This window comes from Passer domesticus, chromosome 1 (genome assembly GCF_036417665.1).
Source record: "Passer domesticus isolate bPasDom1 chromosome 1, bPasDom1.hap1, whole genome shotgun sequence".
Classification (NCBI taxonomy): Eukaryota; Metazoa; Chordata; class Aves; order Passeriformes; family Passeridae; genus Passer; species Passer domesticus.
Window position 1 is genome coordinate 71,297,662 of NC_087474.1, and position 15,329 is coordinate 71,312,990.

At 41.4% G+C, this 15,329-nt stretch overlaps 2 protein-coding genes and 1 long non-coding RNA gene across 10 annotated transcripts in view; 2 read left to right on the plus strand and 1 right to left on the minus strand.

Moving 5' to 3' along the window:
- Nucleotides 1–5,113, minus strand: part of KDM1B (lysine demethylase 1B) — a 28,076-nt gene extending 22,963 nt beyond the window's left edge. The window contains exons 1-4 of one of the 3 annotated variants that reach the window (XM_064423030.1): nucleotides 5,027–5,113; nucleotides 4,764–4,830; nucleotides 2,170–2,272; nucleotides 1,192–1,316 (exon numbers count right to left, since the gene is read on the minus strand). In XM_064423030.1, coding sequence (XP_064279100.1) covers nucleotides 1,192–1,316; nucleotides 2,170–2,259 — 215 coding nt within the window. In that variant the 5' untranslated portion in view covers nucleotides 2,260–2,272; nucleotides 4,764–4,830; nucleotides 5,027–5,113. Of the gene's footprint in view, nucleotides 1–1,191; nucleotides 1,317–2,169; nucleotides 2,273–4,242; nucleotides 4,314–4,763; nucleotides 4,831–5,026 lie in introns of those variants that run through there. The other 2 variants (XM_064423023.1, XM_064423012.1) reach the window with 2 other exon arrangements.
- LOC135302608 (uncharacterized) lies at nucleotides 2,206–2,879 on the plus strand. The gene is made up of 2 exons (XR_010364200.1): nucleotides 2,206–2,282; nucleotides 2,495–2,879. It is a non-coding gene; the product is annotated as an uncharacterized LOC135302608 (long non-coding RNA).
- On the plus strand, nucleotides 3,297–15,105 carry TPMT (thiopurine S-methyltransferase). Of its 6 annotated transcripts, XM_064423113.1 has the most exons (10): nucleotides 3,297–3,311; nucleotides 3,821–3,932; nucleotides 5,630–5,790; nucleotides 6,568–6,660; nucleotides 7,741–7,873; nucleotides 8,345–8,397; nucleotides 12,280–12,354; nucleotides 13,074–13,159; nucleotides 14,164–14,208; nucleotides 14,971–15,105. In XM_064423113.1, exons 3-10 carry the CDS (start codon nucleotides 5,651–5,653, stop codon nucleotides 15,084–15,086), a joined length of 741 nt encoding a protein of 246 aa, XP_064279183.1. In that variant the 5' UTR covers nucleotides 3,297–3,311; nucleotides 3,821–3,932; nucleotides 5,630–5,650; the 3' UTR covers nucleotides 15,087–15,105. The 6 variants fall into 6 exon arrangements, with proteins under 6 accessions (XP_064279183.1, XP_064279164.1, XP_064279173.1 ...); XM_064423094.1 differs by lacking the exons at nucleotides 3,297–3,311; nucleotides 3,821–3,932 and adding an exon at nucleotides 4,394–4,531; XM_064423116.1 differs by lacking the exons at nucleotides 3,297–3,311; nucleotides 3,821–3,932 and adding an exon at nucleotides 4,894–4,918.
- The last annotated feature ends 224 nt before the right edge of the window (nucleotides 15,106–15,329 follow it).

The window sequence follows — 15,329 nt, forward strand, 5'->3', positions numbered from 1 at the left end:
GTCCAGTGAGACAAAACCCTAAGGAAGCAGTTATGCATTCTGAGCATTTGTTCTTTACCAGTCTCAAAAAGAAATATCCATTACAAAGATTACATTCATCAGATAAAGCAATCGTTCTTCACTGAGAATACTCTCATTAAACTCAATGAAATTATTCAAGATAAATGCACAAAGTAAAAACTAGTTAGTGACCTAAGCTACTAACTCAAGCAGCCATGAAATGAGCGCATCTCAAACAGATAAAGTTGAAAGTATGTACTTGGAGGGGAGGGGGTGGGAAAGATGAAAATCAAAATATTAAAATAACAATTCAAGAAGATGAGTAAGCAGTATGTATTGTTTCCTAAATAAAAACTGTAATATCACCAGCGCTGATCTCACAGGTGCTCCCTTCCCAGACAAGACTCTCAGGCACCTGCCAAAACACTTGGCTTCTCTATGACAACAACCAGAATACACTAACTTCCTGCCACCAAAGAACAATCCATGAATACAACTAAATGAAACACACAATTAGTTTTATTTATTTTTCAGTGCTATAAAGAAGGAAAGTTTGTCTCAATTATAAGGGCAGGAGGAGTGCTACATAAGTACAGTGTGCCTGCTTCATAATGAGGTCTAACATGTTGCCTATTACAGGTATACCTCACCAGTATTATGCATTCAAAACCACCAAGTCAGAATGCAAAAACACTTGTGAAAGTGCAGAGGAAGCGTACAAAAACAAAAAGTTCATATAAGTATGACTGTCTCTCCTACGACCTAAAATTTCAAGGCTAGAATCTCACCTCAGACTGCAAAGCATTCCAGTGAAGGAGTGGTAAAGACTTTCTACAGTAAATGATGGTTTCATTTTCCATCTTGAAAGCAAGTTTAGCTTTTTCAGATTACACTAATATGCTCTTACTTTCACAGAAGCAAGGCATGTTCTAGAGGACACCATTAATAACATAAATAAGCATAACCCAAAGATACAGAGTATCTGAATTAGCAACTTGCACAGGAGAAAGTTATGGACAACAGGAATAACTTGTGACATTTTCCTGGAACCTTAAGACTCCTGTTAGCAGTATCTTTCAATTCTCCCTCTACATTTAGACATGACAGAATTTTTCAGAATATAGGTAGAATCCTAAACTTCCGCTGCAGATTTAGAAAGTCTAGGAAAAATGCAAATAAAAAGTAACAAACCTTTCTGCTGCACTGGCAAAGCAAACAGGACATGTTGCGGTACATCCAGCTTTTTCACACTTTCTGTATTTCTTCTCTGACGCTTCATCATCATCATCTGCTGCTTCAGCTGCTTTCTTCTTCACCTAACAAAGAATAGCTGGAATCTGACCATAAATGACACAAATGCATCTTCTACAAAGCAGCATTCAGACAGTTTTGCAGCTTGTGAGTGGCATCCCATACTTAAAACAATCCTAATGAAAATCTTTGTAGCCATTGTGAACTAGCTGCAGCATGAAACAGCTGTCAAATTAGGTCAGATTTTTCCACAAAAAAAAAAACCAAACAAAAATCCACCAAAAAAATCCCCAAGCCCACAGTAAGACTGGAAATATCATTTATATCTCAAAATTTCTTGCCTTGGTTTAATTGATGGCACTGAAGAAATTATAAGCAAAGCTTCCACTTTAAATAGTAACATCATGTGTTAATGAGTCAAGCCTCATGCATTCATTTTATTTCTCCTTCAGAAAATCTCCTCTTTTAAAATACTTATTGGTATTAATTACAAGTGGCAATCCTGTCTGTGCCTCAAATAAAATATTAGGGTAGGCTTTTTTGGATACAGGCATTTTTTTGGATACAAAACTATATCAAATGTCTCTTCTGGGCCTCAAAGGTACTGTGTATTATGCTGTTTTAGGTCACTGTCTGGATGGGCAGACAGCTATGTCTGACTGTACAGAAATCTGTGATTGTATTTTTAACACATTAAGTACTTACAGGTTGTATAGAATATTTGTATTTTCTGAATATTGTTTGCAAAATGTAACACTTAACCTGCTTATTCACGGAACTAACTTATTCTCCTTCTCTGTGGATAAGTAGTCTAAAACCTAACTTACCCACAAGGAAGCCCACTTTCTTCACAAATGTCAACAGAAAATAAAAAATAGCAAAGTACAAACTGACATGTTTTTAAATTACTATAAATACCTGTCTTCCAGAACTTCTCACAGGAAGGCTGTCTGGAGACTGATCTGAAGAACATGCCTTTTTCTTCGTTCGTACCCTTCCCGTTGACATTGTATTGTTAGATCTGAAGAAAGGTAGGCAACAGTTAATTTAAATTGCTTGACTTTGCAGAGCTAATCACAGCCACTTACATTACTACTTTTCAGAGTTACCTAGGTAAGAGTCTGTTCAGCTTGACTGTTAATTAGAGAGGAAAATGGGAATGAGGCATTACTGGAAAGGAACAATACTACTATTTTAAACTAAATTCGTTGTTAAGATTAGATCCCTGAGTACCTCTTGACAGGCTGTTCCAGATCAGCATATCCTGGATTTCAATAATCTGATTTGCATTACGTGAAGACCTGGACTGGAATTTGGGTTGGCAAAGAGAACAGACATCAGCTCAATGCTGATGCAAGCATTCAAATACCACTTGGAGTAACACTCATCCTGCTAACTACTGATTTATTGGCAGCAAGAGATTTGCACTGTAAAGCACTTTTCCAAACAGTGTACTGAAGAGACATTTAATACCAGATGAGCAACCAGTTCCAAGACTTGCACAGCCTCCTATGAAAAGAGATCAGAATTTGAAGTCTGGACTGCCATTATATTGCAGCTGTGATTGGAATATTACAAAGTTTGTTATTAGGTATTCTACAGGACAAAATAAAATATTTACAGCATGAGAGTACTCTGTAGCTGTCTTTGACTGCATTGGCAGGAGCACAGAATGGACCACAGTTCACCACGCAAACTGGAAACCACAGAGTGTGAGAAAGTATGATGCAGGAATATGAAAGCATATTTAAAATCAAAGACATTCTTTTCACAGGGAGTAAAGCACAAAGACAGCCTAGAGGAAGAAGTAAATCTAAAGAGTGCTCTACAACATACAGAAAAGTGGAAATTAACCCCTTGTACTACAACTCTGCATCATTAATGTTATTTTCTTTTAATAGGGATCAGTTTGCAATTATGTTTTTGGGAGGGTTTTTTAAATATATATATATATGAGACTTCTCAATTCTCCCTCTTTCAGGATGCAACTTCTTTATTCAACCTGTCAGTGATGGACAAGGCAGCAGCATCTTCATTTAGAAATTCCATTAAAAGTCAAGGTAACAGGCGGAGAGTGGGAATTTTCACAAAATTTTATATTAAGCTGATTCAAGTCAAGTAAACCGGTGCTTCATTCTCCTCTCAAGATAGGAGAAATTATACATGAGAGGAAGAGAAATCACATGAGGATATCCACACATGAGAAAAATTAGTTCAAACAACCCAATACAAAATTAAACCTTGTTTCTTTCATGTATCACCTCCAAATACTACTAGCCAGAGGTAGGAAAGAAGTTATTAAGTCAATCTCTATTGATCTCTGAAAAAAAAAAGAAGGAAAAAAATTAGCATCACTTCCCTGTATGGGGGTGAATGAGGTTGGAGGGTAAAGAAAACCAACCAGTTTCATTTACATGAGATTTCCCTAAACTGCTACATAACGCCCCAGAAAATGGTGGCTTTTCCCCCCTAGAGCTTTCTTTATGTATCGGTGGCACAACAGTATCTCTCTGCATCACCTAATCTTCTGATGGTAAATAATTGTTGTGACATGCCACTGTCCTTACAGCCAAGGCTTCCAACTGAGCAAGGAGTGCCGAGCAAGGCACCAGGTGAATCATTTTGGTGACCATCAGGTGATCAGAGTCTGCTGCTGCTGTGGGCCCCTTTTATTCAAGAAGGTAAAAAAGAACATGTGAGTTTTGCATTATGTATGTGGGGAGTAGAAAAAGTGTCAGTTACCAATCATTAGGAAGTTTGGTAAAAATATTTCAGATTCAGAGAGGCTGCTCATTTTGAAAGGCAGAGGTCGGTTGTACAGAATTGCAGACATATTTTTGCTCTTACCCCTTCAATAAGGGTAAGAGGGTGGTGGGGAGAAAGGGAGAAAAGATCAGGTGCATGATACTTTGTACCCACTTCCCCTGACAAACCAAAAAACACCCTCCCAAAAAACCACAAATTTTTAAAGAACAAACAAACATGGCTTACTCTACCAAGCTTTACATGACTTTGAATCCTATCCTGTAGACATCTTACCGGCTGAGAAAATAAGCAGCCCTTTAAAAGGAAAGAGATGCATAATGCGCGAATGTCACAATCAATAACGTTTCATCCGTTTGTAACGCGTGGCCTATATCAGAAAGCGTTGTGGGGTTTACCTGCACAGTTGGCAGCAAGTTTGTCTTTGGGGAAGAGGAAAAAAAAAATTAAGAAAAGAAACCACACAGACACACACTGTCAGAGACGGGGAGGAAGCGAGAGCAGCCTGATTAACACGGCGAGTGCACACACCTCTAAAACTCAGCCCGAGTCAAGCGGCGGCGCCCGGCCCCGCCGGCCGCGCTGACAGCGCCCGCCCCGGGCCGCGGCTGTGACAGCTGGCGGCGGGCGGGGGTCCCGAGGGGCACTCCCGGGGCAGGGCACCCCGGGGCTGGGCTGCCCCGGAGCAGGGCACCCCCGGAGAAGGGCACCCCCGGGGCAGGGCACCGCGGTCGGCGCCTGGCACTCACCTCGGGGCCGGGTCACTCGGGGGCCGGAGACCACATTCACGCGTGTCCGCGCCGCCTCCTACTAGAGCTGCAGCGGGGAAAAAGGGTGGAGAAGAGGGAAGGAAGGGAGGGAGGGAGTGAGAAAGAGACGGGGGAAGGAAGAGTGAAGCGGGGAGGTGAGGACGGGGGCAGCGCCGGCACCTGTTCCGCCAGCCCGGGGAGGAACAAGCGGCCCCGCCGTGGGCGCTGCAGCTGAGGGAGGGAGGGAGGGAGTCACTCACCGCCGCCGCCGCCGCCATCCCCACCGCCATCCTCCTCCTCCCCGGTGCCGTGCACCCTCAGCCCGCCTCCTCCTGCCGCTGCTTCCGCTCTCCGCGGTGCGTAGCGAGGGGGAGGGCGGGGAGGCACCGCCCCGGCCCCGGCGGGACCCGCGGCCGTGCAGGTAGCGCGGCTGTCGCGGCCCGGGCGGGGGGCGCCGAGCGGAGCGGCGCTGAGGCGGCGCTGAGCCACCACGGGTCACCCCGCGGGTCCCCCGGCCCCAGCAGCCGCTCGCCCCCGCCTTCTGCCCGCGGGTTTCGCGGGAGAGAAGTGCCGGCATCTCCCTCCTTCGTTACCGGGGTAGGGGGGCTTCTCGATGGGTGCGAAAGGGAGGCCGCAGGCGGACCCGCAGGGCTGACAGGCGCGTTCAGCCGCCCCGGGAAACGGGGTCTGGCCGGGTCTATCGGGAGCCAGGAGTGTGCTGATGGCTGGGTCGCTTTCATTACATTGCGACTGTCACCAAATGGTGATCTCTTGAAATCTACTAAATTTTTGTCCGTTTCGAGGAAGTAAGAGCGAATTCCAAACTATGCATTGGGTGGGGGTAATTCTTCTCTCTTTTTCCACAGCTACGAGCACTCGCTGGAGACATGGACCACTCACGGGATGCATCCGGGCTCCTGGAAGCCTGTGATGCTGAGTCTCAGAAAGAGAGAGTGGTGACAGAGGAGGAATGGCTACAAAAATGGGAAATGGGTAACATCGGGTTTCACAAGGAAGAAGGGCATCCGTACGTGACTTCACTCTTCTGCCTAAGTTGTTTTAAGTAATGCCATGAGATGACTGGCTTGGCTCATTCGAGAAACTCTTAATTGAAAATGGACCATTTGCAAAAAGCAAATTATCTTACATGGGCACAGCTTGAAACAAAAATTAATATAGATATTTTTGTGACCTATATTCGTCAAAGGACAGAGAAAAGAAAGTATTGAAATTAATTTAGAGCTTTTACTCTTGAATCAGGTTTTAAACCTTAGAGCTTGGACAGTTTGGCTAGAAAATCTTAAATTTTCTGATGGAGATGCTGTGCACCTTTGTTCATGTGAAACTGGGCCTTGAAACTATGTGCAGAGGACACCAGAGCAACTACCATGCAGTAAAAGACAAGGACCTAAGAGAAAAAACCTGGTTATGTAGTCTTTCAAGACCTGTAGAAGTGATTTGCTTGATGCAGAAGTTTCATTATCTTTCTATTTAAAATCTCTGTTATAACCCTCTTAGAGGTGGGTTGGTTGGATTGTTTAGTTGCAAAGACAAACAGAAAATAGAACAAACAGAAATATGTTGATTTCTGAATTACATGAAATTGATTTTCTTGCTGTGTAAGTGGAAGGTGAATGCTTTTTTTTAATGTTTTTATTTCTAATGGCATGAAGCGGGTTGATCTAATAACACATGTGCCATCGTGGAGTTTTCGTGCTACCTGGGATAGAATATAGCACTTGCCTTTTCATGTGCTAGCACAAATACTCACAGAGTTAAGTAAAACGTGTCTGTTCTTCTGCAGGCTCCTCCAAAAGTATCTGGATGTTCTTTTAAATGGCAGAAGTGGACTGAGGATATTTTTCCCACTTTGTGGTAAAGCAGTAGAGATGAAATGGTAAAATACAGATAATAAGAGCAAAATCTTATTTGATGTGGGGGGGGGAGGGAGGGAGGGAGGGAGAGAGAGGGGGAATTCCCAACCTTATATTGGCCAGTGGAAATGTGACAAATTTCCACTGCTAGGAAAGCAGTGTCCCTGGAAGCTGAAGGGAAGAGGAAACTGGTGTTTTTGTAGTGGCATAAATTGAATGGATAAAGTCTGATCTGAAAGTCCTACTGATTGTCTCAAGTTCAGCTTGGGGAATGCTGAATTTAGATGGACAGGGTGACTGAATCTATGCCCAGTGCTGCTTTCCATAGCAATGCTAGCTTAAATTACCCACAATGAGGTCAGTTGTGTCAGACAACATTTTCAAGAGCTCATGTGGCATGCCACACTGGAAATTTAAGTGATTTGGGCTAAAATGTAACTTCCTCTTTTTTTATACTTCATGTTTTACTTTAACTTTTTTTTTTTTTTTCTGGGGGGTGGGGGTGGTGTGCAGGGAGGGAGTGTTGTATTTAAAATTAGGGCCTATATAAGCCAGTACTTTTTCTTGGAGGGAGGGAGCACAAACCAAAACCTGCACTGCATCTTCAAGTAATCCAGCTTTAAGGTTTTATCACAGTACCTACTTTCTAGGCTGACTAACACACGCTGGTGTTTTGCTGAGCTGCAGCAGCTCAGAGGTTTCTGCACCTCCTTTGCTGCCTGTTCCAAGCCACAGAGGCAGCTGGTTGGACACTGTGCCTCAGTCAGCTCAGTTCAGAGCACAGCACCTTTCTGAAATGGAGAGTTTCTCAATGTGATCACCTCTGTTTTCACCAAGTTAGCAGGAATAAATGAATAATTCATTAAATCTAAATAAAGCATGTAAGTTCATGTCAACTATATGCTGAGTGGTGCTAATTTAAGCTCAGATCATGGAAGGGAGGTGTTCAATATAATGTGAACACTTAAGAAAGTCAGAATTAGACATAATGGGGCATCCTAAAACTAGGCTTTCCCTAATGAATAAATGATGTATGGGCGATACACATTTTGTCCAGCCTGTGGGCCCAATGTAAACCTGGGCCTTCTCTCTCTTGTGTGCAGGCTGGCGGACATGGGGCACAGCGTTGTTGGTGTGGAAATCAGTGAGCAAGCAGTGAAGGAGTTTTTTTCAGAACACAGTCTGCCTTATTGTGAGGAGCCAGTCCCTGAGATTTCAGGAGCAAAATTGTTCCAGGTATGTCTAATGGTCTGGTGTGGTTGATCATGCAGTGCTGGCATAACTGAGTAAACAAGTCATTCTGCTTTTATGCATTTGTTTTACTGGTAATCATTCACCTCTCCTGAAGAGGTCTAAAAGGAAGCTCTGAGTTGTATTTTTGGGCTGAGAAGTTATTCTCCTAGGCTTACTACTTTGGCCTTCTTGTAACAGTGAAGCACCTGAATGTAGAAGGAATGTATTTTAAAACTGTGCAGTTGAATGCCTTGATAGATTAGAACCTCTCTAGGAGAGAGGGTCAGACAAGCTACCTCAGTAAACTAAAACAAAAATATTTCTCAGTGTTTTTCCCTATTACACATAAATGTATTTTTTAATTTTTAATAGTGTATGGGTATATTTTAAGATGTGAAATATAAATATATACTTACGAGTGCGTATTTAAAGCGAGTTAGCTGATAAGGATTGTTTCCTTTGCTTTTATTGTAGAGTACCTCTGGAAACATTTCCCTCTACTGCTGCAGTATTTATGATTTGTCCAGGTAGGAATACTCACAGTGCTTTACAATTCTCCATACTTGAATATGTATTAATACTGTCCAGTACCATTATTTTACTTGAATCAGGCAAAGATTTGTCAGGTCCTCTTAAGCAAACTCCTATTAATTTGTATGAGAAACTTGAATGGCCAATCTCCAACAAAAGTCTAATTCAGTTGTTAATTGTTAAGGATGACAACTAATTATCTTTAAATGGGTTTCTTATACCAAGCCATTCTGTGAAAGTTATCAAAAAGCATTTTTGCTTTTACAGTAAAACCAAATTAACATTACTGATGAATTCTATGAAGCAAAACTTTAGCACAATCCCTTAATCAGTAACTTACTAAAGAGAATATATCCAGAGGTCTCTTAGTACAATAGTTCCTTCTTCTTGCAGTTCTTACTCAGATGTGATTTTTTTTTCCCTAGATTATAAGGTTTTGGTGAAGTTTTTGTGTTTGTTTGCCCTTCTTACAAGCAACTGTCAGGCACAAGAATTTGTCCCATATCTCCTCAGTAGGAAGGATGTATAGTCTTAACATTCAATGGGCTTCAATGGGCTTTCCAGAACTAGTACATACAGGAACAATAGGTAGTTCAGGACACCAGAACATAGAGTTTACTACATGATCTTTTTTTTTTTTTTTTCAATCTGCCAAAACACTGGAAAAAAGACTCTTCATTATTAGAGTCCAGAGTCTTTCAGACAGTAGCCTATGACTGTGACTTCTGCTGCTGTAGCTGACTCCAGCTGGTTTGACTGTGCATATATGTAACTAGTCTTGCAAAGTGTCAGACAGATGGGGTGTGTATGAATGTGACTTTGTAGATACTGCCTGGTTTCTTACCCACCTTGTCCTTCCAGTGTAGCTCTTTGCTACACTGAGATCACTTTAAATCTTGCTGTGAGTTGTCAAGTTGCCCAAGGATTGCTTAAGCTTCTCAGAAATTTTTGAAAAATTCTGTCATAATTTTTGTAGCAAGTAGTGTGGTAAAACTCGTAACTTCTATCACAACATGGTGTAATAGTACTTTGAAATAAACAAAAGTAGGTAATTAGTGACAATTTCAGTGCATATCACTGGATCCAGTACACAGTTTGCCGTCACAAAATAAATTGGCAGATAGATGTTCTGGATGCAGAATGAACTGTATTCCAAACATCAGTCAGCAGATACCTGTGACTAGAAAAATGCACACACACTTCCAGTTTCTATGTACAGACAATTTGATTAATTACCCAGTAATTATGGAAATTAAACTTATGTCTCTCTTGCTGAGGCTGGCCTACTAACAGGTCCCTTTCATCCTCCATTAGCCTAGCATTCATTAGAAGAAAAACTCAGATGTGCTCCTGACCTTTGTCAAAATGGGACATTTCAAAAACTCTTGCTAGTTAAAGAGTAACAGGAATTACTGCTCTTTCTGGGAATTCTGGGACATATGTAAAACAGTTGTATTACACAATCACTGTCCTTCCTAATACAATTATGGCTGCAAGACTTCAAAAGAAAATCAAAAATTGCATTTAGTGAAACTACTAAACATAGGCAGAGAGAAATTCACAAGTTTCCTCTTAAATCCACTGGGTTTTCTGCAGATATGTGAATTTCTGATTTATATGTTAAATTTTGTTAGATGTAATCTCTTACCCATGCTGAATTCCATATAAACATATAGAAGTGTGTTACAGTGAAAGAAATTCCTCATACTTTAGCTTCATCCTGATTCTGCATCAGGATGAGAGACAGCAGTATGCCTTTTTTGACCTTTTCCTCATGGCTTCATTGTGTTGTGATGGAAATTGGATGTGCAGAGGGACAAGGAGCATGCAGACACTCAGCAGGTCCTGAGATCTGGGCAGCCAGGAGACCAGGACTGGGATAAAGCCACAGCATGAACCTGCCTGCAGCCTGGGATGTCTGTAGGCCTTGATAAAATTGCTTGGGAATAAAGTACATGAAATGCCTGTTTGGAGTCACTGCTGCCATTCCAGTTAAACCAGATTAAAGCTGGAAATTCAAACCAAGTGCAGAAAACCTCAGTGGCTTGCCTGAGGTCACCCAGCAGATTCAGCTACACAGAGAGGAGAGCTGCCTCCAAGCCTCAGAAGATGAAGTTTGTCACCAGCCCCACAAAACTCTCCTTTGTGCCCTGAATGTCCAGTGCTTGTTTAACTGTCTCTTTAAAAATCTCCTTTCAGTTCCAAGGCTGGTTATTCAAATTAGATGCTTAGACTTGGCAAACTTTAAAAGAAGTCAGCACTTGAAAGTTTTATCATGTCTCATCGCAGTAGAGTGGGAAATACAAGCTCAGCTTGTAGGTTAGATGCCAGAGACTTAGCCATGCCATTGCAATGAAAATAGCAGAGGTGGGAGAGAAGCTCTCATGGTTTAACTCTGGCTAAGGTGGTGGAAGTAAGCACCACACAGCCCACTCCCCTATCATGAGATGATGGGGGACAATCAGAAGGGTAAAAGTGAGAAAGAAATGTGTGTGGAGATAGAAACAGTTTAATAATTAAAAATAAATTTCAAAAAATTTTAAGGAAATAAAAATACTGAACAAAAAACAGCCAAAGAGAAACAAGTGTTGCAAATGAAAGCAGTTGCCCACCACCAACCAAGCAACTGATGCCTAGCCAGCAGCCAAGCAGTGCCCCCACCCACCAACCTCCTACCCAGTTCTATTGCTGAGAGTGGAGCTAGACGGTGTGGAATATCCCTTTGCTCAGCTGGGGTCAGCTGTGCTTGCTGTGTCCCCACCCAGTGTCTTGTTCGTTCTTGTACTCTCCAGCCTACTCACTGGTGTCAGAGTGTGAGGAGCAGAAAAGTTGTTGGGGCTGTGTTGGTGCTGTGTAAGTGCTGCTCTGCAGTAACTAACGCGTCAGTGTGTTATCAACATAATTTCAAGCCCAAATCCACCAACACAGCCCCAGGCCACTATGGAGAAAGGTAACTCTACCCTAACCAAAACCTGTACACAAATGAAGACAGAGGTGATGCAATTGGACTCTGACACCTACCCAGTAGGCAGAAGGGTATTGCACAATTCCATGCCACATTTTTCTGAGTAAACTTATTCAAACTTTCTTTAAAATTGTGCAATTTACTTAATTACTACCTTACTGTCTAACCTCCTATTTTAATAATTACCAAAAATAAGACTCTTCCTTATCCCCAGATATTCTTTTGTGTTGCTCTGGCTGCTCTTACCATCCATTAATAAAGGCAGTTATTGATAGTCTTGCTCACTCGCAGGATTTGGGTGGCCACTGAAGCCATCTGCCAGCGTATCCAGGAGCAAAACTAGTGTCTGCAGCAGAGTTGCACTGAGGGAAGCAGCAATGTAACTTAGCTTTTCCTAGCATTAAACAAATTGCAAGCTGAAGCTAACTGTCCTGGGCATGTAGTGGGAATTCAGATGTCTAAAGTTACTGAATGTGCTGAGTCAATGATAGTAAAGCAACAAGGCACTTTCCTTAGCCTGCATATGAAATCGTGCATGGGTTTTAGAAGGTGGTCAAGAACTGTTGATGTGCTGAGTGCACAAAAGTAAGACAAAAGGATGTGGTTACTGAACACCCAGACTCATAGCCCAAATGTGTTAAAAGTACATTCCTTCCTCCCTGCCATGTCTCATCAGTCCCTAAGGATGGGGAAGCACTGACCAATTCCTCTTTGCTATCACAGCAGGACAAAGACCCAGGAGTGTTTTTTGAGTTCCAGATCCTGTTGGTTTGGGTTATAAAAATGCTGCACCATAACAGAAAAGTGGTGGGGAGTCACTAGATGCAGAATCCTTGTGACCTCACAAAAGTGTCTGAAAGAAGATAAAGGTCCCTTTTTACTATTTTTAAGCTTTTTCCTTATCTCCTTATAGCTCAATAGTTGGCAAGTTTGATGGGGTTTGGGACAGAGGAGCTCTTGTAGCTGTGAATCCATGTGACAGACAACGGTTAGTAAATTGCATTGTTACTGTCTTTTCTCTGATGTATCAGTGACAACTTTTTGATCCTGTGACTTGTTAATGGGTCCTTTTTCATTTAAAGGACCAACTTACACAAGCTCTTCTCTACCACAAGCATCTGCTGCAGTTGCAAAGTGCTGTATTCTTTCTTCAGGAAGCCACACTGCCTCTTGGTGGGAAAATATGTGGTTTGTTCCAACCCAGCAGAAGCAGGGCTGCAAGTCTCATCTGAATTTTATTATTTCCTTTTCACCACATCTGCTTCTTCTGTCTTTGTTCTTTTCCCCCCCCACTCTCCTTGATTACAAATTTTTGTTCTTGCCTATAGCTGCCCAAATTTAGTTTGAACCTTCTCCCAAGATTTTTTAATTAGATACAGAATCTTCAATTCACAATAATTTTAAAACATAAGGACTGTACTATGTACTATATTCTATACTGTGGCAGATGAATATTTTGTCTATTAATCTTGAGTTGAATGTGCAAAAAAGATAAATGCTTGTTTATGAGGAATAAATACAACCTTTATTTTATGTTTTTCATGTGTAGCATGAATTTTATGCTCCTGAAATTTGAACTAAGTTTTGGTTAGTCTCTGTGCAGTTCAGTTCAAATTCTGTCTGCATAGAAATGTATTTTGTTGAATATTTTGAATTTTATGCTTGAATGCTTTACAAAAATAATAAAGTATAATTCTTTCCTTTTAGCTATGCCAGTTTGATGATCAACCTAGTGGAGAAAAATTCTTCTTATCTCCTTGTTACGGTTTCATATGATCCAAACAAACACAAAGGTGAGAACTTTTTACTGTTCATGTTGTGATTTTGCTCTAATAAAAACTGTATGATGTATTAGATGTAGATGTATTAAATTGTAGGTGTATTAGTATTTTCCCCAAGATTTTTATCTGCATAGCTTTGTTAGCTGGAGACCCCAGTATAACTGTGTGTTAAAAAGTTTAGGTATTGACCAAACTTGGGACTAAATTTGTTTTTCTCTGGCATTGAGACATGCTAAAGGTAAGTTGAGGACACTCATGGTATATTAACAATGAAATTAAACTGTAAGTGTGGCTGCTACAATGGAGCTGGAAGTCAGAGCACTTAGTAACATCCTGTCTGGCCTTAGGAGCTTGAAACACTCCCAAGAACATCAGCTTCATGCTGTTTATCCAGGATTTGCAACCCAATGTGTTGCCCATCCTGTGCCTCTCTCTCAGCCACTACCACGCTCTGAATGTACTTGAAAGAGGTGAAATTCTGCAAAATTAATTAAAAATAAGGTACTTTTCCTTTTATAGTTTCTGTATTATGTACTGAAGTGGGAGATTTTTTAGTTGATATTAACTCACAAAAGAAAGGGATCTTTTTCTGCTTTTGGGCCCTTCAGCATAATTATCCCCCCCAAAAAATAGGTCTTGCTATCACAAGTAACAACAGTTTAATTCATTGCTTTCCCTCTGACAGTGTTCAGCTCTTAGCCTTAATCATGCCACTGTAGTATAAAGAGATTGTAGACTGGATTCACACAGCACACTGAGAGTGGTCATATCCACGTCACATTCATGATTCCCTGCTGCAGCTGCCGATGAAGCAGCAGCAACACCTGAAGCTGTCTGGCCCACCAAGGTGCCATGAGTTCCTGACATGTCTTCTGGTTCCTTCTGATGCTGCTACACCCTAGGGCCCCATTACAAGCCAGGTGCTGTGAGTGAAGCGGGTGGCTCTCCTACTGAAGTGTAAATTTTGTCTTCTTCCCATATCTCCTCTCTGATTAGCTTCACCCCTTTTCTTTCAGGCCCACCATTTTATGTTCCTGAATCTGAAATTAAAAGTCTGTTTGGTGAGTAAAATTTCACCTAACCCTTAGGAATCTTTTCAAAAACACATAAAGATGTTTATATGCCTTTACCTTGCCCTGTGATGAGTGATACGGTCATTTGCTTCTTATCTAAAGGCTAGAGCCATGGAAAAATACTGGGAAAAATAAATACCATTTAGCAACAGGGATTTTGCTGTCATGGAAAATTCTCAGTTCTTCAAAAGATATTAAGGAAACCCAAGAGACAGTTTCTTGTCTCCCTTTGGTATCTTTTTATTCTCCTAGGATTCATACTGCACCCACCTGAAGTCTTAGAGTCCTGTTTGGCCATTTTGTCTTTGCCTGCACCTCATCAAGCAGTTGCCCTGGTTTTAATACAAGTCCTACCAGTGCTACAGTTTCTACTGTACTTTTGTGACAAAGAAGAAAAGCAACATTGCACTCAAATAAAATGCTAGAAATGTACAACTCCAATCCATCAAAATAATGAAATTTGGAGCTATGTCAAAAATTTAATTTTAGGAGTTCTTCCTGGTGTGCTGTAATATCTCACTTTTAAATTTACAACTTTCTGAGACTGGCAGTGTTTTTGTGCAGTGAGTCATTGGCATAGAGAGTTGCACCCCAGTGCAAAAGAGAGCAATTACGTTTCCCCCAGTGCATTTATCTCACTGTGTTAGGCACTGTGGGGAATCTGTGAAAAAGATTATTTTTTTTTCTGGACAGTTTGCATTTTTCCTTGACTAATCATTCACTAATTTGTTATTCTTACCTCCTTTTCAGGCAACTGCTGTGAAATTAAGTGTCTTGAAAAAGTTGATGATTTCTCAGAGAGGCACAGACAATGGGGACTAGATTATTTTCTGGAGGTGCTATATCTACTAAAGTTTGTGGCTTGATTAAAATTTATTAAAATAACTTGCCTCCCACCTTGCTTTTTCTTATATCTCACATTTTAAAATGGGGCATTCTTAAAGCAGTGGTTTTGTCCATTTTGCTTACCAAGTCAGCTCTCCTACACATCTGCCTTTACTATCTTGAGATGTGAACAGCTTTTCTTAAACTCTATGCAGCCCTGGGAGTGTGGCCACTGCGGTTCAAACACTGTTTTATGGGGCACTGGCCTCACAGCAGGCTGGGCA